This window comes from Achroia grisella, unplaced genomic scaffold, assembly GCF_030625045.1.
Source record: "Achroia grisella isolate CSIRO2021 unplaced genomic scaffold, CSIRO_AGI_Agris_v1 utg660, whole genome shotgun sequence".
NCBI classification, from domain to species: Eukaryota; Metazoa; Arthropoda; class Insecta; order Lepidoptera; family Pyralidae; genus Achroia; species Achroia grisella.
The window spans coordinates 3,228,167-3,254,313 of record NW_026712984.1 but is presented as its reverse complement, the minus strand read 5'-3'; the positions used below and the strand labels follow the sequence as shown (position 1 = coordinate 3,254,313).

The 26,147-nt window shown below is 35.3% G+C and overlaps 2 protein-coding genes across 2 annotated transcripts; one reads left to right on the top strand and one right to left on the bottom strand.

Moving 5' to 3' along the window:
- The first annotated feature begins 504 nt into the window (after positions 1-504).
- Positions 505-4,813, top strand: LOC131849785 (zinc finger protein PLAG1-like). The gene has a single exon (XM_059199905.1). It carries the CDS (start codon positions 937-939, stop codon positions 2,506-2,508), a length of 1,572 nt encoding a protein of 523 aa, XP_059055888.1. The 5' UTR covers positions 505-936; the 3' UTR covers positions 2,509-4,813.
- A 2,943-nt stretch (positions 4,814-7,756) lies between these two features.
- LOC131849580 (ubiquitin carboxyl-terminal hydrolase 20) lies at positions 7,757-25,875 on the bottom strand. The gene is made up of 21 exons (XM_059199675.1): positions 25,562-25,875; positions 23,728-23,847; positions 22,101-22,202; positions 21,356-21,466; positions 20,754-20,923; positions 20,245-20,332; positions 19,640-19,732; positions 19,006-19,108; positions 18,363-18,450; positions 17,622-17,773; positions 16,637-16,784; positions 15,932-16,070; positions 15,188-15,319; positions 14,672-14,787; positions 14,245-14,423; positions 13,592-13,778; positions 12,593-12,706; positions 11,712-11,855; positions 11,409-11,535; positions 10,881-11,009; positions 7,757-9,256 (listed from the first exon to the last, which is right to left on the bottom strand). The coding sequence occupies exons 1-21, from the start codon at positions 25,637-25,639 to the stop codon at positions 8,624-8,626; spliced, it is 3,153 nt and encodes a 1,050-aa protein (XP_059055658.1). The 5' UTR covers positions 25,640-25,875; the 3' UTR covers positions 7,757-8,623.
- Positions 25,876-26,147: the final 272 nt, after the last annotated feature.

The following is a 26,147-nucleotide window of genomic DNA, read 5'->3' as shown; positions in this document are numbered from 1 at the left end:
TAAACTATAAAACTAAGTACGTAAGTAGATATGAGATCGTTCATTACCAGAGTTTAGCAATATCTGCAATAATCAGAAATCTATATTATTTATCAGGCGATCGAATGTAATGAGTTCATTCCACGTATCTACACAATTACAATGAATGTAATGAATTGAATTGAAATGAGAATTACTACTTGCTTTATTAACGATGATAACACTGATGAATAAATATAGTAGGTACCTATAAACTACTGACACATAAATCAGTCATTATTATTTTATTTTATAACATGGCATATTGTACCGAATATAAAACTACAATGCGATATGGTTGATATAAATTTATAAATTTCTAAACGTTACTTGCAGAATGTAGATAAAACTATTCTATTGCATCTTAGATTTGTAAAATGTTATTTGCTATTTGTATAGCAATTAATAGTAATTAAAACGTGTTTTATTTATTTTGTACACGTACAATTTATATTCCGTTTTGTTGATTCTGTTTAAATTTCATCGAATTTGAACGCATCTTTTGAAAATCGTCGAATTCGTCGAGTCGACTCGAGTCGGCGAATTTTTTGACATATTCGAGTGGCTTTTGGGCTTTTGGCTTCATTTATTTTGACAGTTGAAAATTCATGTCAAGCGCTACGTATTTCTTTGAAAAAAGTCCATTATTCATCGTTTTTTATTCTTTCTCGACTTTCTTCTTTTGACCAGAAGTGTAGAGAGACGAAACTGATCCATTAGTGCGTGTTATAAGATAAGAGGGTCCAGAAATTCCGCAAGAACCATGTGACACGAATACGAAAGGGCTACCAGACCGTCAATGTGACAGAAATGTTTTCTGCCATCACGACGAGCCAGTGCTACCGCGGACCCAAAACGACCACAACGCGTCATAAACGAGAAGCGATATAGGGAAAGCGCGTTAAAAATGAGCGCGAGATGGCCAGCCCGCCACCGAACCCTAGAGAAGGCGAGGAGGGCGGCTCCGAGTTCACGGAGGAGTCGAGCGGGGAACGCGCGACCACCCCGCAGAAGACGTTCATAGCGCCGCCCGCGTCACAGCTGCCCACTAAGTTGCAGTTTGTGGCTCTCGGTGCGCCAGGGCCTAGCGGCAGCATCAAGCAATGCTTTAGAACGGTGAAAGCGGCGCGACGCGTACCCACACTGCCTCGGCGGCCGCGCGAGGGAGAGGCGGCTGTTGCCGGCACGTCGGCTGCCGGCTCGGCTGCCTCGGAACCCGAACGGCGCACGCGCCGGGACCGCAGCAAGCGACATGTCTGCACTACTTGTGATAAGCGCTTCTCTAGCCCTGGGAAACTTAGTCAACATGTCCTCTCCCACACAGGTGAGCTCCCATTTTCATGTAACCTTTGTAACAAACGGTTCAATTCTAAATTTAAGCTGGTACGTCATAACTTGATTCACAGTGAGGCTCGAGCCTTTGCATGTATCACTTGTGGTAAAACTTTCAATCGCAAAGATCATCTTACAAATCATGAAAGAGTGCACAATCCAGCTAAGAGACTGTATACCTGCGATAAGCCTGATTGTAAAAAGTCATATACATCTTCATTGAGCTTTCGAAAACATGCGGCTCTACATTCTGCAGAAGAAGGAAATCTACAGTGTATAATATGTGATGAGGTATTTAGTACTCAACAAGATATAGTTTACCACCTAAAGGTCCACACAGGGAGCCGAACTGTAAAGAATGAGACTGATAAGAAGTTTACCTGTGATTACTGTGACAGGAGGTTTTTCACAGCCAAAGACGTGAGACGGCATCTAGTGGTGCATACAGGTAGACGAGATTTTTTATGTCCTCACTGCCCACAAAAATTTGGACGTAAGGATCATTTAGTAAGGCATGTAAAGAATGCTCATCCTGAGGAGTCATGGAAGTCGGCAGCAGTCGGTACATCTAGTGAACCACCTCCCCAGGCATCAACTTCTTTTGAGGAAACATATACAGATTTTCAAATAGAGGGTAGTGAATACCCTTTATGGAAACCTCCTTCACCAAAAGAAAGCATGCCAGAAGGCCAAACAAGAGTGCCGTCATCTGAAATCATTGTAGAAATACCACCTGAGCTTAAAATAAAAGTGGAACCTGATATAAAATTGGAGGACCCATTAGAGATCAAGTTAGAAGAGCCAGTGTCGCCGAGTTGCGAGTTGATACCTAGCGACTATCCTGTCATGTTTATTGTCCCTTCATCATACTCACAGACGCCATCCAACTTGCCGTACATGACAACACAGCCTATGCAGGACACCATGACCCAAGCCCATTTGTTAAATCCTGCTGTACCGTCTCTGCTGGTGGATCCTGGGGAGGGACCATCGGGCCTGTCCAGTGAGATGTTAGGGCTTCTAGATGACAATGAGCCAACGTCTACGCCCACCTATACTGGTGAAGAAGGTCGCCAGCAGCGCTTGCCGGCGTTCACTCAGGCCTTTCAAACGGCGCAGAGCCCGAAGCCGCCGCCGCCGCCGCCGCCGTCCCACTAGCCTCGGTGGCCAGCGAAATTACCTTCATGCATTTAGCTTATGTGAAAACCGGACTACCTCATTAGGTAAGGTAGAGCTAAGCTGTATATAGTCAGGAGAGCAAAGTAATGCAATTGTAATATTGGACTTAATAACTTGTAAGGTGTATGGAAGCTATAGGGTGTGTGCCCTCCAGTTGAATTGCCAAATTGTATATTTGTATTTCAGGTATACCAAAATATTTCCGAATTCTACATGAATATGTGATCTAGTCGTGTATGTACTTTCGGAATTTGTAAATTGTTTATTTATAACATACCTTGTATGATCTATGGAGTTTATAGGGGACCAACTCTGTGCTAAGTTCATTATGCGATCATTCAAATTTTGAACGTGTTTTCTGTGAGTTAATGGTGATGGCGCGCAGAATTTAGTTTGAAGGTATGGCTCTTGGAAGCAGTAGGCTATTACAATATGTTTCAGAGAGGCGTGCTGCTTTTGACGCGAAGTTATAATACAACAGAGCATATCCCTTGTCTATCAATAAAGTAGATTCAGAATTCTGCTGGAATAATGACATCAGATCTGTTTAAAGCTAGAATGTATTTCATCTATGTAAGTATAACAATGTGACTGTTGAAGGGATGGAATTAAATATCATTCTATTATACAGAATGCTATTCAAGTCCTAAGAACTCGACAGGTATGAGCTAGAAACTAAATGCAATATACCTCAGAGGCACTCGTGTCTCCTTAGAATAATAAGAAAACTAATTGGGTCTGTCTGGTGAGCAAAGTATGAGATGAACAGCAGATATCTATAAATCGCATTGTGTTTTCAACTGATGTGCCAAATATGAAATCATGGACTAGAAAACCTTAGAATGCTTCCAATTAATAAAGTGTAGAATTCTTTTGCTCATTAGACGCATATGAAACATAATTGAGCAGAATTTATGAGTGTTTATTTGATGATCCGACAGCGACAAAATTCAAATGTTTGCTGATTTAATACATGCAAAAATTTGATTTTTATATGGGGAATTAAAATCCGAAATTCATGCTAAGCGTCTTGGCTTACTTTTTAGGATTACGAGCCAAATTATGTTAATATTTGTTAGTGTGGAAACTTGGTGTAAGTGTCAGATGGTTGATAAAATTATAGTGAGAATTTAAACAACTTGGAGTGAAATGGAAGGGTAGGACAGCTGGATTTATTAGGTGCCTTGCATTTCTAGGATAAACAGTAAACTGTAATGTACTATAGCATAGCCACTACTCACGATAAAAAAATATTATATACCAATGTTTAAAATAATGGAAATCACTCTGAATTATTACTGATCAAATTAAAAATAATTAATTGTTAATATATGGCGTTCATTAATGGTTATGCATTAATTGTATGTATTTTGCGACTGGATATATGTTCCGCAAAGCTAACAAGGCAGTTAAAATTATTTCACTCAGCATCATTACTTTTCACTATCGGCCTGTGAAATTTCATTACCAGTGCAGTGTTAGCTTGACAATTTTTAATCACATCAGATCATTAACTAAAATTTACCTGGCAATTGTAATATATGCAACAATTGCGTATAATATGTAATATTACCGGCTATTATTTACTATGCGTTCACCACAACGTAGACAGTTGATAATGCTTCTTACTACCACATCTGGGATGACAGTCGTAACGGTATATAATATTTAAAAATACTACTCTTATTCTACGGAAAGACGAATGAATATGTAAATTCTATAATCTCATTGTTGTACTTATGTTTAGTTTATTATTGGATAATCATGAGTTTCATGTGGTCTATGCTGTAGGATCGGATCAGTTTGATTTAGTCGGAACGCTACCGAGATTTATAACGAAAATAGATGTTTATCTTTCAATTACCATCTGCTCCTGTGTGAATTTTGTCGTACTAATAACTTTTGTTCTGTTCATTAAAATCTATAACATATTATAGATATACGGGTCTTAAAGTTCGCACGCTTCGAAGTTTTTCTATCATTCCATATTAAAGTATGATTAGTATATTTAAATAACAATAATTAGCGAATTAAATAGCCAAATATCTAATCATAATTCGTGATAATAATGAAAACAACAACATGTATTAAGGGGAGCTTCTTAATGCTTTACTTTTTAGGCATTAAAAGATAATATACCTCATCATTAGAATAGATGAAGCAATGTGCAAACAAATGTTATCTCTCTATATCCGGGTAGCTGTAGGGTGCCGTTATATTGTTAATATGAAATAAGCTCAAAAGCATATTACCTGTAAACTCGGCGGCGTTCCAAATGCTACCAGAGCAGAGTCTCAAACCTGACACTATTACGTTTTAATATAAGTTTTAATTATGGATAATAATGATTTTAATAGGTACATTTATAGATAGGGTCAATGTTTGGCGTCTAGTAATGACAATTGGCAAGGAATGTATGTACAGAAGAGATCCAATGTTGCAAACGCTTGATATGTAAATAATTCTAATCTTTTTAGGCTAATAGGACTATAAAAAATTTAATCTACCTCAATTGCAACTTATTCTTACATCTAGAAATTTAATTACTTTATTAGGTTAGTGAGAGTGTTAGGTTCTTTTTTCTATTCGAGGAATGCGATGCCTATATGGCCCGATTGTAGAATTGGAATGGGGTTCATCCCCGCTCGTTTGAGCTGATTGTGAGTAGAAATCTTTATTGATATATACCTAAATATGTATGAATTAGCTTCATTTTTTAATTTTAAAAACTGACCATTCAAGGGGTACAAGTTTTGAAATACAGAAGATCTGGGTTTTATAATATTATCAAAAGATTCTTAAATTGAAAAGAGTAGTTTATAAATTTAGTTATTTTCTATCGCACATTTAACTAATAAGAATTTGATCGATACACACATATTTGATATTTATACATATTTCCTGAAAACAAATATCATAAAAGATTTCTGCAAAATGTTTTTAGGTGTACCAACGGCGACTCGTTTCCTTTACACTAGGACCACGTACGCTAGAAATATTTTGCATTTTATAGAAACGAATGGATATTTTTTTCATTTCAATCTATTCCTTTGAAACCCTAGTCATATACAATAGCCGTACAGAATATATTCTCAAATAGGCAGTTAAACTGAGTGATATTTACCAATCTGATAATACAATTTATACAATATATTTAATATTATTGTAAGGTACAAGCAAGATAACAAAAGTACAAATCTTACAGATATATACATATATACCTACTTGTATGTTATAATTAGATTTCCTCATATATTAATATTGAAACAGAATATACAACGACATACGCAATAATTTTTTTATAGATATTTAGATTAAAGAAATAATATATACCTACTTTAATGTTTAACATATCAAAGACTAGAATTGATGACCGATTTGTTATGTTTAGAATGTTTCATGATTATGGTGGTTCATTACATTTTATATTATTTATTAACATTATAGTTAACGGATGTCAAATGACGATAAAATAATTATATATATATCGATTGTTTTGTAGCACTGAAAGTGTTCATATTATCTTTTATTTTTTATTGTAACTGGGGATATTTATGCATAATGGAAATAAATATATTAAATAATAATATATTCACACTATACCTGTCACCCCAGTTATTTTATACTTACTAAGTTACTTTTACTATGCAATGGGTTTAACTCATTCAAACTTTTATTCCTTTGTAAAATCAATAGGTATCTTGTGTAATACCAAATACTTTTATTATGTGCGTACACTATGTAAATTTCTAATTTCTTGTTTTTTTTAGGTTTGGTAATTGCAACGAAATATTATGAGTAAGGAATTATTGTATTTTCATTATTAATTTGTTAGTAGTACTAGTACGATTACTGAAATAATTTAGATACCGGATAATTTTTGCATTTTTGTAAATAAACAACACTTAACATAATAGTAAAAATATATATAATTACCTAACAATATTTTGATTGGAAATGTGTACATATTTATATTAGAATTTTTTAAACATGTATATCTGTGCATAAATAAAATACAGTAACTCCTTGGCTCGTAATAAGTGACACTGATCAATAAATATACGTAATTTCGATATATATAACATAGTGGCCTTAATAAAATAAAGAAAATTTAGATTGTTTGAAATATAATAAAAAATATTTTTAGAAAACTATGATATTTTAAAATAATAGATCTATTTTTGTTACGCTTTTTCAAGTAATGTCATTTTATATTGGATGTTAAAATATATATTTTCTGATTATCATGTTAGAGTTGGAAATAGGGTTTTATTAATTGTTCATAAGTGATCATGATAAAGAGATAATTATAATGTAAGAATAGATCCAAATGTGTTCTTTATATAATATGGCTGCTAGAGAATATAAGATATTTTTAAATTATTAAGCCAGTTGTATTCTTGTTATAATTAGAATGTTTGATGTGAAAAAGAATTGTTTTTTTTTTATGTGTAACATCTATCCTCTAGCTTTCCTGCAATCTGAGGAAATAGCGTGTAACATAAAGTGGGGAATGCGCAGTAATAGTTCGCTGTCAAATATTGGTTGCTTATTAAGCAGATGAGGCGTCAGATGTTACATTCATGTACGAACACTATGAAGTTCGTACTTTTTTTTTAGTAAAACCTATTATTTCCGATTTTAACCGTTTGGTCCGCATGTATGGTAGTGTCGACTACTATTTAACTGTTGTACCCTCGCAGACCATAGCCAGTAAATAAATGATAAATATTGTACCTGGTTGATAATAAAATTATGTAATATCGTATCGTATCTTCATTGTAATAAATATTTTGAACATCAATTTTATTTTATTTTATAATGTTTACAAGTAAATAGAAACAAATTTGATATATAAATAGAAATATTAATATAAGAGAAAAAATAAAATAATACACATATAAGTATAACAATTTTAAGAAAACATACTTGTTAACTAGTGATTTTGTGACCTTAACCAATAAGTAGATATGCAAACGTGAGTTTCGTGCTGATATTAAATGCAACCCCCCTAAATACTAGATGATGGTGATAATGATATACTGCTAGATAGATGATAGTAATAGAACATACTAAATGAATCCGAAACTTGACCCTTTATACATTGTCGACTTTCAAAGTCTATATTTAAATCACTTCTCTGGTTACCTTAAGAGTGAACCTATTAATTCAGAAAATAAATCTATCCATATAAAGAAGTAAAATGTACCTACCACAAATAAGTAATCTATGCTTAATTTAAAATTCATCTAAATCGGAATCAGAGACTTGAGATTTTTAATATGTTTAATTATTAAGATCGCATTTATGTATCTTATATGGAAATTTTAGCGCTTTATAAACAGAGTAGTATCTTATATATTGCATTAAATATCTAATGAAATTAAACACTACATTGCAGCCAATATAGATGAAATAAATTTTATTGTTGATCCATTTATTAACAAATAACACATAGACTTAGAACCAGTAATAACAAAATAAATACCTAATCCACATGGTAAAACGGGGAAACAAGAAATGCAGTCGGGGAAATAGACTACCTATTGGGCACTTTTATAATTTACCGTTAAGTAGTACCGTGGCCGTTCACGAATTCATTTATGGTCGCCCACGGTATAACAAAGGGAATTAACAGTTACATTTAGATTTATTTTGATTGCTTATGTCTGACGCTACTATAATACAATATAATACCAATAAATTACTAAAGCGCCCTTTAACAAGAAATATCTATACAGTAATTGTTATGGTTAACTTCATTACAATTTTACAAAGATATACATTATATAATTATACAGTCTGTATAACATTAATTCAAGTATCTAACATCTCTAGACCTGAATTTGAACTAAATTATAAATTGTACTAAAAATAATAACACCCTTTCCGTTGCGGGGCTTGGAGGCCGCAGTTTAATTATCATAATTTAGAAAAATATCGCTTCGTACAGAGACCACAGTCCCACAGTTTATTCGAGCCTAATAAATGCACAGTATGTTAACACCAGTCACCATAGGAATGTTCAGACGTAGTCACGGCTCGAAGCCACCTTCTGCCTCAACCTGTGAACGAACTGGAAAGCTAGAAAGAATCATTTCACTGTCCGTCTTTTCATTTTTCTCACTTTGCCCGATTTTGGTTTACTTTTAAGGGATATACTGTCTAAATTGGGTAGGTCTGTTTCTTTTTCGTTTTGCCTCCTGTTGTACACTGGATTGTCGTTGGCATCGTGATCTGAACTGTCGACCCCATTTTCCATTCTCACTGTGTTGACATAGTTTGGAGGACTCGAGTCCATTTCCTCATCGGAATCTTGATAGTTGCCATTTGGTTCGTGCCTCTTATACTGAAATGTGTGTCTGTAATTGACATCTTCGTCTGAATCAGCCATTGTCCTGTTGACTTTGTATCGTCTGTTGATATTTTGTAACGATTGATTCTTTTGCAATTCCCCATGTACTGTATCTCTTATGTTCATTTCTGAGGTGGATTTCGTACAGTACTCTTCTTTGTCTGACTCCGAATATTTTCTGGAGAGGCGTCGGTTCTCGAAGAACTTCGGGTCCCTGTCATTGGTGAGTGGCTGCACGGTGGCGGTGGGACACTTGAGTTTTACCTCAGGACCACCTCCGTAGATATCCGTGAAGAACCTCCAAAGTTCCTCGCTGAGTTGAGCGTGGTCTGAGCCTTGTTTGAGTATATGTGTTGTGATGCCGTCGTTTTCCTGGAAATATTAAAAATAGAAATATATATCTCTGTACCGTAGAGACTGTGTAGAGACCGAAATAATTTAAAAATTAATTTTATCTTTCGAGTTTCTTAACTGAAACTACTCGAAATCCCGAACATTAAAAAATAACAGGAAAACAAAAGACGACGTATCAGTAAATTAGTTTTTATATGATTTATTTAAATTTTATTAGATTTACAGGAAAATAGAAATAAAGAAAGTAAAAAAAAAACATTTACTTTTGTTTTTGAACAATAGCGCTAAGGCGTATCGTGTTTAAATACGTGTGTGTACAATAATACTATTCTTTATTGTACACACACGTAGGAAAGAAAACAATAATATTATAAATGTGGGGATGATACAAGGGTAAACTTATCTCTAAGGAGAGATTTCTTTCACCAAACTAGTAAATGTTATAGGATAATGTGTTCACTAGATCAGTCATACATACATATGTGTACGAAAAAAAGGAGACATTAACATTTTGTTGTATATATGACAATAAATCAAAAATATAAGATGAATAGGCATACGCGGATATGAATATATATTTTGAAAATTTATGACATATAAGACTTCAGTTAATATATAAGTGTAATACATACATAAATAAATAAGTATAATGATACGTCAACATTGTGAAAGATAATATTTTTTAAATTAGTTTTTAAATATTCCAACGCTAGATCTGTCACGCAGTTCGTAAGCTAATGAATTCCAAAATCCAATAGCCGTTAGGTTATTTTTTACACAAAAACGTAAGAAGGAATATTTTTAAAACTTAAAGTGTTCACCGATACAAAATGCTATCACCTTATATACATCCCAATGATAACGATTATTTATGGTCATAAACAAAAAAAATATGAAATTTCGCTTTTTGAATAATAAATATATACAATAATAACACTGGACAATTAACACAGCGCCATCTAGTCCCACGGTAAGCAGAGCTTGTTTTATGGGTACTATACAACTGATATATTTAGTTTTTTTTTGTACATACATAATATACATAGAAAACACCCAAATCATACTCATGAATACAAATGTTTGTACAGTGCGAGGAATCGAACCCACGACCATCGGAAGAAAAGCGGTGTCCTATACCGCTAGACCACTGAGGTCGTCATAATAATTTATTTATTTTTTAACAGGCTGTCGTTGTCACCCGTTTTGTTAGTATAACAGTTTTCTTATAGTTAATGTAATATGTGCTAAACGTACAGATACAAAATGTATGCGACTTTCTCAATATTCTCACAATAATAGTGGTATATAATTGCACAATTCCTATATATAAGTGGATATTGGCCAGAGTTTATGCTAATTTCCATTTGCATTTGGTAGCAAATGAACGAAAATAACCCTTATTAGATAAATTATTAAAGTTTTGTTTTATTTATCAATTTGAGGTACAACAACGCAAAGCAAGTTTAGAGAAAAGGAGAGCCCCATCCGATGAATTTGTGTAAAGTAATCTTCGTTCTTTCTTATAATATAAGTATCTCTTATCTATTTCAATAAAACTAAATTTTTTCATGTTTTCATGTGTCCTCAAGTCTTCAAGTCGCCAAGATTATGATATTTGCTATATACTGTATGTGTAGTGTACCTGTTTTGTGACAATGCCGCTGTTGTCGACTGGCGGCGGTGGTTGCTGCGTCTTGTTCCTCACGAACGCCTGCCATTGTCTGAACCAGTGCATGCTCATTGCGTAGATGACACGCGGATGTTCCTGCTCCTGTGATTCGCAAATTGCTATTACAATCTATACAAATATGAAGAGGGAAAAATTGATTTCGCTCACTACTTACTACTGTGCTGCTTACTATTTACTACCTCTGTACTACGACTTAGACCCAATATATCGTGATTTCAAATATAGACAATACAAAACAAATATAATTGCAATCTAATATCTGGAGCTTATAAATAATATTCGGACCTAAATAACCGTAGTTCATCATATCAATCTTTTCTCTCTATATTATGTTGATATCGTACACTCTCTCGCGCCAACAGTATACGTTGGCGGGGACCCTAGTGGAAGAAAAATCGCGTGGAGGTTGACTTCATTTGGCTTTGGGGTAAATAGTTGTCCTGTGGATGATGGATGTGATGGTAATGTGTGTCGTAGTACTTGGAAGGCGGCGTGCAGGTCGTAGAAGGCGGCCAGCTCTGCGGCGCGCCGGGCCCGCAGCCTCCGCGCCGCTCTCGCGCACGCGCCGCACTCGTGCGCGTGTGTGGCGGCCGGCCCGCCGCCGAACCTGCACATATATGGTACACATTAGGCGACTGTACACCACACGATCTTTCACGCATGCAGCTTTCATACAGAAAATAATGTCCACGGTGTGTAAGCGGCAGATGTGAGGAGCGTGTAGTGTAGTGTGGTGTGGTGTGGTGTGGTGTGGTGTGGTGTGGTGTGGTGCGGTGTACTGACTGCGCGTGCAGGAACTGCCACAGCTGGTGCGGGATGCGCGCGGCGAGCTGCTGCACGTGGGGCGCGCGGTCGGGCCGCACGCCGCCGTGGCAGCACACGAAGTCGCTGTTGTCGATGGGGCCCGGCTCCGCCCACGTGTTGAACCTATTGATCAATAGATATACGTTACTTCAATGCGGCTCTAACTTTTATGATAGCACACGATTACGACCTCGGTGGTCTAGCAGTCTAGCACACCGCTTTACGACCGATGGTCGCGGGTTCGATTCGTCGCATGGCACAAACATTTTTATTCATGAGTATGATTGTTTGTATCGGTCTGGGTGTTTTCTATGTGTGTATTTACAAAAAAAAATCTATATATATATCAGTTATCCAGTAACCATAAAACAAGCTTTACCTAGCTTAACTTGGGTCTAGATGACGCTGTGTGAACTGTCTTGAGATTATTACTACTACATCCTTAATATATACGTTTAACAATTCTTCTACTTGGTAGACTACCAAATGTATAGACACCAGAGAAATTATAAAACGATGTCTGCATCAGTACTTCTGTCGCACCTATTTCAGCCACCGAGCAACTTGCATAGCTTACAAAAGCTATGTTTCGGTTGAAGGGTGCAGATTAGGTAGTGATATTACAGAATAACAGAAATTCTATCTTAGTGCTTTGGAATGGCAATGCGTGAGTGTTATCGCAGGTGTCACAGAATAACGGACGTCCGTAATGTTGTTCATGTATATAGGCGAATGATGAATATTTTACCTTTATACTTTCAATAAGACAAGACAAGTCTGTAGTATCAGCTAGTATACAACAAACAACAATAACTAGGTTTATTCTATTCAACAAAAGGGATGAGTACTAATGTACTTACTTGTTGATCCATTGTTTTGAAATGTAGAACTTTATATCATTTGGTTCCGCAGTCGTCGATTCCATTATTTCAGCCGCCTTTTGCCTCAGCACAACCATTTGGGGGTTCACTTTCCTGTAATATTAGTTTTAATAATTTAACTTATCTGAGTGAAAACTGAATTCATATTCTCTTATGACCAAAAGAACATGACATAATAGGAAATGTATGAAGAGTGTGTTTTTTATTTGCGGTACACAGTGTAGGTACTGATTTGTACAACTCCCGATCTTGGGGGGAAGGGGATTGTTAGTAATGTGGACTGATGATCCCATTGCTAGCAATGTACCATGTCAGGTTAACCTCCACATGGTTCCCCCTGGAAACCATCGTGATAAATTCCCGGTGAATTTATTATTACGGGCTAACTGACCTGACTTCATGTTCGTCCTATCATCTTTCACTGGTGTTCCGCCAGCGTAAACCGTTAGTGCAGGCGGGTGCACCATTCCATTATCATGCATAAAAAAGAACTCCCGATCTTTACCGGTATCTTACGCTGTGGATATTGAAAATTTAACAGAAGTGGGCTGCATGTGGCATGTGGGGCACAATGCAGGTACTGACTTGTATAACTTCCACTTATTCAAACAGTGCAGCGGTAGCGGTGGTACTCTAGACATTGAGGCTTTTTTTTATTGTGGGGTTCGGGCTACTGTCGATGCTCGGACTTGTAGCACTGCGATCTATATTGATCTATTATACTCGCTCTTTTTAGTTCGCTATCTAGACCCGTCAAGAACAAGAATCGAAGGACATCCTTAGGAGCGGTGGCTTTAATCTCCTCAGGATAGAGTGTAAACGTTTCAGGAGATACTACGTTTATGCACGAGCGCATCATCCGCATAGGATGTGCAGCGGCGTTTCCTCCTCGGTTTGGCAAAATGTGCAGATCTTTTCATGGATGGAGCGATCGGTCGAGGGCGGAGGAGCGGCCGCACGTGGCGTCTGGGTACTGACTTGTAGAAGAGCACGTAGGCCTCGCAGTGCGCGAGGTGGTGCGCGGGGAGCGGGGCGACGGTGTGGTCGTCGTAGGAGTACCAGGCGCGCCCGTTGCGCGCGGCGCACGTGTAGTGTCCGCCGCCCGCCGTGCCCGCGTGGCTGATCACCGCGCACAACTCGTACCGGCTCACCTTTGATGTACACTCTGCGACATAGTATATTCGTTTTAAACATTTCCAATTTACTAACTTTAATATGCACACTGTACGAAATGTAACAGTACATTTGGCGGACTTATCATTATGCGGTATTTTTTAGCGATCGATCACAGGTAGTGCAGAGAATAATTGTTGGCAATGCAAATTTAATTACAGAAAAATAAATTTAGATATAAACGAATCATTAAATATATATACTACAATATATATTATTAAATTAAGCAGGAAAGGTAATATATATAACGTTTATTAAAAAATTAAGCTTATAAATATGAAAATTACTAAAATTATATTTAAGTTGTCCAGCCGACTAGAAAGACCACACATAGAACAGTATTTTTTTGTAGTTTTTATAAAATATTCCTAATTCCAAAATGATCTGCAGACACCGCAATAGAGTAATGCTCAAGTCGGCTCTGTATCATAAATGCGTATGCGTATCAAAATGCGTACCTTTGTGCATGTACGGCGCCATGTTGAGGTCCTGCGTGGGGAAGGAAACGCGCGCCGCCACTTTAGCGCTGAACATGAGTTCGTGCCGGAAACGCTTCAAGTGCACGCACAGAACTTCCGGTAACCTCACCACGCCCGACATCTTTACGCCGTTGCGCAGCTTGTTGCACCGGGAGCAGCTGTTTGAATATTTACACCATTACTAGTTGTTAACCGCGGTGTTCTTCGTTGTAACTATGATAGAAATATGCATCTGTTCATCTAGGATATAATTAAGAATGTTTTGCATATATCATAATAGATAGACACGGAATAATAACGTGTAATTCTAGAACCCCACTTCTAGAATTACACGTTATTATTCCGTGTAATACAATATACATAATAAGAATGATAAGTAAATAATTTTTGTGACTATCTATTATACCTATACATATTATCGCCTTTGAGTTCGTCTGCGCTGAAGAACGCCGCGAGACAGTCTTGCAACGATACCACCGGCCCATAGAACCATGACCGTAGCCAGCTCAGTAACCACCACACCTGTCAACATCAATACGAATATACAATAACAAAGAATAAATAAATATACTTCTTTCACAACTGATATTAGCTTTAATATTATTTATTTTTGTAAAAAAATTATCTCCACCTTTCAACCAAATCAATTATGATACAAGCTTTTTGGAGGCTGAAATAGGTACCCCACGCAGACGACTTAATATAAAGACCACATCGGTTTTATTTTTATTTTTTTTAATTTCGTATAAAAGTCAATTGTCATAAGAAAGTATGAAATAGGTTAAGAACGTTTTTTATGATTGAGGTAACAGAAAAGTTTTGATTTGCTATAGATGGAGTCAAAAATATCTTTCCGATAGTAGAAAATGTTTCATATACAATTATTATTATTATTAGGTATTTCTATAACAATTGTGCGTACCCAGGAGTCCTGCGAGGCTGCGGCGACGGCTGCAGCGTGGCTGAGAGCAGACTGCTGCCGCAGGACGGCCAGGTGTTCACGCGATGGAATCGGCAGCGACAGGTCTTGGAAGGTCTCCACTCGGGTTGACACCTGCCAGCCGATTTTTATATTAACACATGGTCGAGAATTGCACAAATGCTTCAGGTGTCGTTTTATGACCAAAACCAAAAAGGAAGCACCCTTGTCAGCTTTTGGTTAGTTGCAGGATAATATTAAAAAATATTATCATCTTGTACTCTCACTCTGTATAAACTATAAGTGTGTGAAATTACATGCTCCTCTGTCCGCGCAATTTTGTAAAATGTGGTACTAAGTTTTCACTTCACATATTAATATAACAAATTACAAATAACTGTATTCAGGTATTCTATAAGTTGTTTGGTACCCTTAACACAAGCCCTGCTTAGCTTGGTGTAGATGGTGGTTGTCCAGGGCTATTATTATTACTATTATTGTTTATTGTGTGCTTCCAGCGTCTGCTAACTTTGTTCGGTCACGTGAGATAAATAAAGGAAAAATGTATAATGGAGGCCAGGTGGACGGAACTACGGCCCCTGCACGATAGACTGATTCAGTGCGAGATGCCGTCAAGAAAAATATATAAGTTGGTGATCCACTTGGCGCAGGCTAGAGATGCCCACGATAGCTAGAGATGTCACGACTCTTAGTTTTGAAGAAGAAGATATATTGCGGTGTACAAACCCGGTCGCATATGAGGCACTGAACAGATGAGAGCAGTTTCCCGTCGAACACGTCGGACACCACGCTGCGGTACCGGACCGAACCGCAGCCGCCGTCACCGCCACCCGACCCACCATCTTCTCCCACTGCTGGCTGTTTGCTGCTGAGTAAATAATATCTATAAGTAATATTTAAAATAAATTGTTTTTATTGAACGGGTGTAGCAAAAATATTATCCACCTAGGTCTAGCGGTTTAGCATATCGCATTATTTCCGATGGTCGCGGATTCGATTCCTCGCACGGTACGGTATTTATATTCATGAGTATGATTGTTTATATTGGTCTGGGGTGTTTCCTGTGTATAACATGCATACTGCAACCTCGGTGGTCTAGTGGTTTAGCACACTGCTTTACTTTCGAGATTAGGCAATTAAATTGCAGGTATTTCCTGCAATTTAACATGACATCACAGTTCTCTGGAATGGCTCACTTTATAATGGTTACAGTTAATAACGCTGTTCATGTATATACGCGACAGCTACCACCCCACGAGGACTGTCAGCTTAATTTTTATTTAAATTAATGATTACTATATTGTATGCCTTTAAGTCAGAATCATTAATAGAAGATTTTTTAATATTCTCATTTATATGCCACTTCCATGAGATGGACCGTTTCCGTTCACAATTAGAAATTGGATCTGTAAAGGCGAGAGGTATACGTACAGCGTCCGGTGCGGGCGCGGGTGGGAGGCGGAGGCGGAGGCGGGCGCGTCGCTGGCTCCGCTGGAGCAGGTCTCGTAGCGGTCGTCGGCCTCGCTCGACCACGACGACTCCGACTCCGACCCGCCCGACCGCGGCGACCATCCGCCACCTGCTGCACACCATCACCATTATTCACAGCTACTATGTGAGTTCACAGCTTCGTATATTGCAATAAAACTTATATACATTTTTAAGTCGAGCTTACTGTACGTATTAGTGGTCGCCCAATGGTCGAAATACGACAATTATTAATTTAAATTCTATGTTTAAACATTACTAAGATTCTATTTTGAAAGACTTATATATTAAAACATAAACTATATATTAATATGTGAAGATACGGTAGTTATCAATGAAAGCAAGTCTTTCACTACGACTACCGTCAGATCTAAGTGCTTTCGAGCTAAGAAGAACTGAGAGAAACTCAGCTCTTATTCCTTTTAAATGAGCTTATCCAAGTTTACAAAAATACAGATCCATTTTAAAATGAAATTAAGAAGAATATAGTGACCACCAACATATTACTATACTCCAGCATATAATACCGAATCTATTGCATTTTTGTCAAAAGAAAATAATCTGATAAGTGCGTAAATGATACGCCACTTTACTTGCGATGATCGCGAGTTCGATTTCTCGCACGATACAAACATTTGTATTCATGAATATGATTACTTGTATCGGTCTGGATATTTTCTATGTATATTATGTATGTATGTATAAAAAAATATCTAAGTGTTTATATCAGTTGTCTAGTACCCATAACACAACCTCTGCTTACCTTGGGACAACATGTATTATATATATAAACCGTCCTCTTGAATTACTTTATCTATTGCTAAAAACTACATTAAAATGCGTCACGTAGTTTAAAAGGTCTAAGCGAACAGTTAGCGGAAACATTCATCTTATACGATGTAAAGATTATAATAGAAATAAAACAGACCTGTGGTGCCGTTGAGGCTGGTGAGTGCGGAGTACGCGAGGTGATGCGTGCCGCCGAAGCTGGCCGAGCGGCGGTGGCGACCCCCCGCACCGCCGGTGACCCCCCCGCCGCCGGTGCCCCCCGTGACCCCCGCAGAGCCGCCCTCAGACACCCTGCGCCCACGCACTAAGACATTTACTGACTCGCCTGCACCTCACGTGCTCTTTTTGCGTATTAATTAATTTAAATTATATAGAACTAACTTCACAAGTATACTAAATCAGTTGGTTGCATAACATTGTCTACACAATATTTTCGTACGATTTTCCAAACATACCTAGTCCTAACGATTATAAATTATTTGTATCTACAAAGGGGGAATTAGCCAAATTGTTGCAGTCATTCTGAAGCGACTGACGCGCTGACTTATATTTGGAAATTTTATTTACTTCTATGTAGATGGATTCTTTATATTATATAAATAGGTCTTTAAAACTGCCCTAAGTTATCGGAGTCATGGTGAACGCAACACTTGACATTCCCACATTTCGCTTTGTATTATACCCTATATTTGAATACGAAGTGTCAGTCTCTCAAATTAATATTTAGTTTATCTGTATTTCCTTCACTGGAGAATTTGTCAGAACTATAAATTGACACAAAGTATTTTTTGCCTCAGTCAGATTTAAACTCATAACCTCGTAGGTATTACAATAGTGATCGTAATTATATGACTTTTATTGGTAAGCAATATGAAATTACCTTAAATATCCTTCAGCTCTGGATTCACTGTACGACGAAGCCGCTGGTGATTTCCGCCTCATGCGAGCGAAGAATGGCGCATCACTTGCTGCAAATAACATTTATTATAAAAACTATAATTATGATTAAAAAAAATAATTACTACAACACTGCTCAAGTCTATTTACACAGGCCCGATAGTAAATTGTAACCATTGCCTACATACATGAACAGCAATACAGTAATCACGTTATCCATATAACGATCATTACATCATTCGTGCCATTCCGGAGGATAAAGATAGTGCATCTTATTCTGTAATTTCACTACATACATATCAACCAAAACACATTTTAAAAAGCGAGGTGCTTAGTAGCTGAAATAGGTAAGACTTAATTAGCCATGCTGTTGATGTATTACAAAGTCTACCTCCGAGGATTGGAGCTTTATACTGAACTGGATGGTAGGGAAAAAATTAAAATTATCATGTAAAAAATTTGACGTTCAAGCGGCTAAAATGTCCTAAATGAATAAATGATTTATGATTTTTTTTAATTTTGATGTATACTTTCTAATCTGTGCTATTATCAAATAAATAACAAATACATGTTTGCTGGTAATCATCATCATCACAGTGGTTTTGGTGAAGAATTTCATCACTCACCTCCTGAAGACGCGGCACGCCGACGTATATGTACATTTCTGCTATCCGAGTGATCACCATCCGCTTCTGAATCTAGTTTATCATCCGGCGTACCATCCCATACCTGTAAGAAGTAATTGATAACTGTAGATAGAAAAATCTCATAGTTCTCATAGTAAAAACATATTAAGCATCAGAATAATAATGAAACATAAATAAAATATCAAATGATATATGATATATATAAAATTATCGTGTCACAATGTTGGTTAGCATACTCCACCGAAACGGCTTGACCGATTTTTATGAAATTTTATTTGCATATTCAGTAGATCTGAGAATCAGCTACTATTTTTCATACACGTTGTCGTGAACGCAATACATGCTTGCTTCCAATTTCGTTTGGTACATTTGAAAGCAAAGTGGAAGGGCGCTCTCTGCCGCACTCGGTTGACTTTGTATAAAGTCTTACTCGGTACTTATAAGTTTTATGTACTTATTGAAATTATATTATTTCAAAGATAATAATTATACACAATTTCATAATCATTAGTAATTGTTCTTTTAAATTAATCAACTAAATGTTAATATGACATATTTCAGTAGAATGATATGTTAGCACATTTTAAGACATAATTAGGTAGAGATAATGTACCGGTTCTTTCAACTCCTCATGTAGTTGGTCCATGAAACATCGCAGGAACTCCTGGGTGTCGTGTTGGTGATATCCACGGAACATAGGGTGCACCTACAAGTAATTATTCATGTATAATTTGTACAATAATAATAATAACCCAGGACAATTCACGCCGAGTCATATAATACCAAACTAAGGAGAACTTGTGTTAAGGGTACTAGGAAACATAGAAATACTTAAATAAATTTGTTAAATATATGTACATAGAAAACACCCAGACCAATATAAACAGTCATACTTATGAATACAATAGTTTGCATGACGCCAGGAATCGCAACAAGGACCATCGAAAGTGTTACCACTGGACCACCGAAGTTCTCACAAAGCATTAACGATCTCTTAATACATAACACATACATAATCTATATAAAAGTGTGTCTAACTGTCTGTTTTCTTTTCACAACTACATGTACCTTAATGAAATTTTAATGAATATAGAGTCTGATGGATTCTATATTCTAGGATGTACATAAGGTATTTATTATCTCAAAAAGCAGACGAAGTAGCGTTGAAAAGTTAGTGTACTCGTATATATTTAACTGTAAAGTAAGCTTAGTACTTACATTCCGTATACCGTACAAGATACCGTTAGGTACAACATAGCCTCTTGTTTTTCTACTCCACATTTCTTTAATTAGTTTTTGGTATGCTCTGAAAGAAGAAAATACTTTATTAATTAAGTTGAAAAACTTATTATCCTTCATATTAGTCCTCTTGTTGGCAATGCATAAGGTGAATCAAAGGCATTACATGATGATGGAAAATCTGTGGTGCGTGGTGTTTATGCATGGATGTGACGGTTATCACTTATCAGACATGAAAATAAACTATTTCTTCTACGTGTAGGTATAATATAATAATAATTAATTAGGAGAATATAGCAACTGGGGTGTGTTGTGGCTGCGAATAGCACTGAATCGACCTCACTTCACCTCTCACCACGGAGAACGACTCTATTGCCTATTAGCATTTATTTTGTTCTTTGTACTATACATGTATAATAATGTATATATTACTATTATTATTATTATAACAAAACAATTGAGTCATTATTAATATACAATTATCTTACCGACTTAAACCTGGCTTCTTGTCGGCCGCCAGCACGGCGACCGCCGCGGAACATTCTAGAAAGTACGACGATAACGGCGCTGTATTGCTGAGGGCTTGCAATGCCGCATTCATGTAACATGTGTTACCCATGTTCTGAAGCCCCACAAGACCTGCTGAAAGAAGTTGGTACTAGTTTTATCTGTAATTACTATCACATAACCGATTTCTATCAAATGGTGTTAAACTTTATACAAAATCGTCTGCAAGGTTATGTGTCTCGTTTATCTTAGAAGCAACATGCTTTGTAATGTGTTTCATTTAAACAACAGAGGCATGACACCTTATTCTTCTGGAATATTTCTTGTATAGTTCATGATGTAATGATTATGTGGTAACGTTTTTCATATTAGTTAGTAGTATATTAGTTCACTTAGTCAATATACCTATACATAGCATCATTTTTCAGAACAAACTAATCAAAGCCTGTCTTATATATATATTATTTCATCAGAAATGGTTTTCTTGAGTCTTAACATTTAAACAAGAGGAGCTCTATATTTCTTGTATAGATGAAATGACATAAACACCCTTCCAATTTCAATAGCTTATATAATTCATCACCTCTTCGTAGTCCATGTCCTCTGGATCGAGGTCATCATCATGCGCTAATCCTGTTGTACTAAATCGGGCGCTGCTTATTGAACCGTCAACAGACACCGTCTCTGCTTGCATCTGCAAAGCAAATATATTGTTTTTTTTTTTCAAGGCATTGGAATATTTAAACGATGTGTAGTAACTGCTAATAAACTGTTTATATCTTCGAAATAGTTGAATTCTGGCGAATTGACGTCTAATCCACTGTATATCAGTAGTTTAACAAGTAGAGAGTTGAAATTATTCTATAGTGTGGTTGTGGTATAGGATTTAATAAACAATATATGGCTACATTTGTATATATATCTTGCTCTACCTACATTGTCCAATGTCCTATAGATTCTAAGTATAATTTATAAATGCTATAATTTAAGTCTGCTTGAAAGAAGCTTCATTTCTGACTATTAGAGTTTCTGAATATCAGATATTCTTTTGTCATTTTATATGAATATGATTATAAATGACTAACATAAATTGCTTTACCAGAATATTAGGGACAAAATTTATGTTGCAAAAAAAACCAAAGTTTTACACCTAGAATTTGTAACATTTGTGCACGAAAAACCAGTTAAGAATAAATAATTTGTGTAACATTATATATGATATATAATAATTTGTGTCAGCAATGAATTAGTGTAGTCCAGTAACATTTTATTGATTACACAGAATTTATTGATAAAAATATCTACAATATTATTTTAATAATACTTACACCATGCGCAAGGGCAGCTCTGATATGGACTTCCTTTTCACATGTATAACACCATATCCTCTCAGTGGACACATTCATATGAACGCAATGTGGTGAAAAATTCTGGAATGAATGAACAGGAACTATTATACAGTGATGTTATAGGTAAAGCTCGAAAATAGGAAATTATTATTATATTTTGTGTCCATCTTGCAATCAGCCAAAGATTATGTGTATGTGTATAAGCATTTATGTAGTAAAAAAAATATCAAATTTAAATTTCTGATAATCATTGTTTTTATTTTTTATAACGCAGGAGACAAACGAGCATGCGGTTCACCTGATGGTAAGTGATTACCGCCGCCCATGAGCACCCCCAACACCAGGGGAATTGCAAGTAAGTTGTCGGCCTTTTAAAAAGGAATAAGCTCTTTTCTTGAAGGTTTCAATATCGTATCGGTTCGGAAATACCATTGCTGGAAGGTGATTCCACAATGTGGTTGTGCGTGGCAAAAAGTTTCTAGAAAACCGCACATCGCAGGACCGCTATTCATCCAGATGATCAGGATAGTATTTTAGTTTCTGGCGGGTGGTACGGTGGTGAAACTCAGCAGCTGGTATTAATCCGAACAATTCCTCAGAACATTCCCTGTGATATATGTGGTAGAAAATGCACAGAGATACAATATCTCGCCGTAAAGCCAATGGGTCGAGTCTGTCACATAGACATTGATTACCAATGATTCTGGTTGCTCGGTTCTGAATGCGGTCAAATGGATGTAGCAGGCATTATGGTTATGGTACATACCAATGTTTAAAAAACTGAACATTAGCCAAAAAATCTAAATAGAGATCTGAAATTGAACTTTTGGCTTGATATACCCTTTGCAAGGAATCCTGTACATGTTGAAATGTGTGTATTTGTTCAGAAATTCTTATAAAACAAAAATCTTTATATGTCAAAATACTGTGTCTACTGTTAAAATTAAAATGTTTATAGTTATTTTACGACAGTATTTTTATATGATAATGAATAAATATTCTAAACAAAATGTGCGCAAATTTCTAAAGTCTTAATTTAATGTGGTATCAAATTGTGCCATCTCAGTGTGAATTAAATAGATTATTAACCACTTGATATCATACAATACAACAAACCAAGATAGCACAATTCCACAACTATTAGTTCTCGACTACTAGCTCTGCAATTCTGATATGTTCTTTTATTTATTTATAAATTATTAATTATAAGAAGTGATTAATAATCGTGATTACCAGAAATATGTGATAAGCATTGGATTTTAGTTATTATTTCTTATCTAGTTGCAAATCAACTGATAATTCTGTGTTTATATATCTATTAGTATTTTAATATCTTTGATAAATGTTCTAATTTTGTAAAAATAGTTAGCACAAAACATTAACCAAACAGTTAAATAGTACTTGGGATTTTTAAGTTTTAATGTTGTTAAATACAGTTAAATATTCACACATCTATTTCACAGAAATTCACAGAATTCTGAGATTTGAGTGACCTATAGTCAAGGGAACACACCTAATGGGAAACACCTTGCTTACCAAATACAATATAGTGATACATTATATGGGATTTTAGTATATAAAAAATAATAAAATATTATTTCCAAACCTTTTGGTGTATAGTGCTATGATCATTCTTAACTTCAGAACAGCCAATGTGATGACAATCTGGTTGCAGGCATATCCATAGATTAGGTCCAGGACATCCACAATCGAAACATGTTAATGTCTGTAACAAAATGTTATTGTTCTAATTTAATATTCCATATATACTGATGATAGAACAGTACAGACAAAAATATATATTACTATACAGCATAAGGCATGATCATTACAGATTTTATACTATACTTTATAAATACTTTTTGTTTTCAGCAAATTAAGTCAGATCTTGTGCTTTCCACACTGCCTGTTGAAAGAGTACTTTTGGGTTAGGGGTGTTTGGTATTTTGCCCTATTGACACACTGGTGGTGTGAAAGGATGAGATGATGTTGATAACAGATATATATTAACATATCTGTACCATAGTTCTTCCTGACATTTCTATTTGAAAAATAAATCAGGTCAAGGTCAATATCATTACATAGTATAAAATAGTGATTGAAGAGGAAGGTTTATATATATTACATGTACACTGATGCGAAGTCAGGCGAATAGCTAGTTACAAATAAAACATAGAGTCTAGTTACTACAGAGTGTAGTAATACATGTCTACTTATTGATAAATTGTGTATTTCTTCTGTAGTGCTCTGTTTAACATCTCACCATTAAAGCCCAATACAGCCTTATATATATATATATATATATATATGATTTCATGAGGTGTTTAGGTTTAGGTGTAGGTTTTGATGATTTAAATTTTATTTTTTCAAATAATTATAATTTCAAGTATATATTTTAGGTCTTAATTAATTTGATTTTTTGCTACATGATTTTCTGTTCGTAGCTACTCTCATCCAATCCCTGCTATTTCTTTGATCAACCCATAACTTTTTTTGCCTGCAAATTTGTTCTTGTTTATTTTTTTACCTATGTAAAAAAATAAACTGATAAAACTCCTATGAGTTTTATCAAACCAACTAACTCATTAATAAACTGATAATAAATAGTTTGTCATTGGGGGTTCTGAAATAGTTTGCGTACTACACAAGCAGCAGTCAATGTTTATTAAATCATATTGTGGTTGATACTAAGTTATCTGTATTGATTTACAATTATAATAAACAAAAGCGGTATTGACATCATAAATAGATAAATCATTTCATAATAATCAAGGAAAATAAATATTCAACTGATATACAATATTTTTGTTTTATATATTACGCTTATATATTATATTATAGTTTTAAGATTCTTCTTAATAATTATAGACAACTAAATAATTTAGATTTATTTTTATTGCAATAATAAAATACACAGATAAAATATTTTTCATTTTTAACACACATACACAACTTTAAAATTATTACATGTATGTTCGTTGAGTTATTAAATTAGGTAGTATTGTTTTTTATTTATAAGGAATGACATCACAAAATAATAAAAAGAACAAAGTTAGTTTGTAGTCAGTTACTAACAACTTATGACCAACTAACAAATACATTGTCCCCTATTAAATTGAGTCATTGTTTACTTGAATTTTTATGACATAAAAGTATCTTTATATCTTTTCTTTCTATTATTGTATTGAAACTAAATAAAAAAAAAAACATTATAAAGTGATTATCAAAATCTTTTGTGAGTTATTTTAATTGTAGTAAATCTTGTATTATTATGCAATTAATAGTTGTTACACGGCTCGCATGATAGGAATTCCAGTACTTTACGTACAGTAGTTGCACAATAACGTATTGGAGTAGAGAAATCTATTGCTTATTTATCATGACAGTAGACAGTTCTTTTATCTTTGAGGTTAGGTTAGTCAATAAAAATTCCTCCTCACCTCTTTCGATTGCCATAACTCCTTCTCAAGAGAATCAGCTAGCTTATTGAGATGCTCACAAGTCACTCCTTTATCCATCACGAAGAAGTAGGCAACAACACACACAAAACCAAGTCTACTGATCCACTGAAGTATTGTAAATAAAGAACATGATTTAGTGTATTGTAACACGCATTGAAGAATATTTTAAAGAAGAACATATAAAGGGAAAATAAGATTCATGTGAAAGCAACATTTTGGGGAAAGAACAAAATAATTGAATTATAATACAAAAATTTCTTATAGGTATTGTAAAACCTTCCGTGACAAGCGAAAAGTAATGTTCATTTCATCATCATTCATGTCAAACCACATGTTGCCAACCTTAGAAAATGTTAGTTTCTTCTGTGATCGTAAAGCACGTTCATTATATTTATTAGAAAACTATATAAAAATGAAAGAATAACTTTATCATAGAATTTATTTCCGTAATTTGTGAAATACTGGAGATAATAATTATTTTTTATTTATAAAACAATACATATTATTCTTAGCCTCTTATATTCCAGACATTTTAACAGTATATTATAAAATAATTACATATATT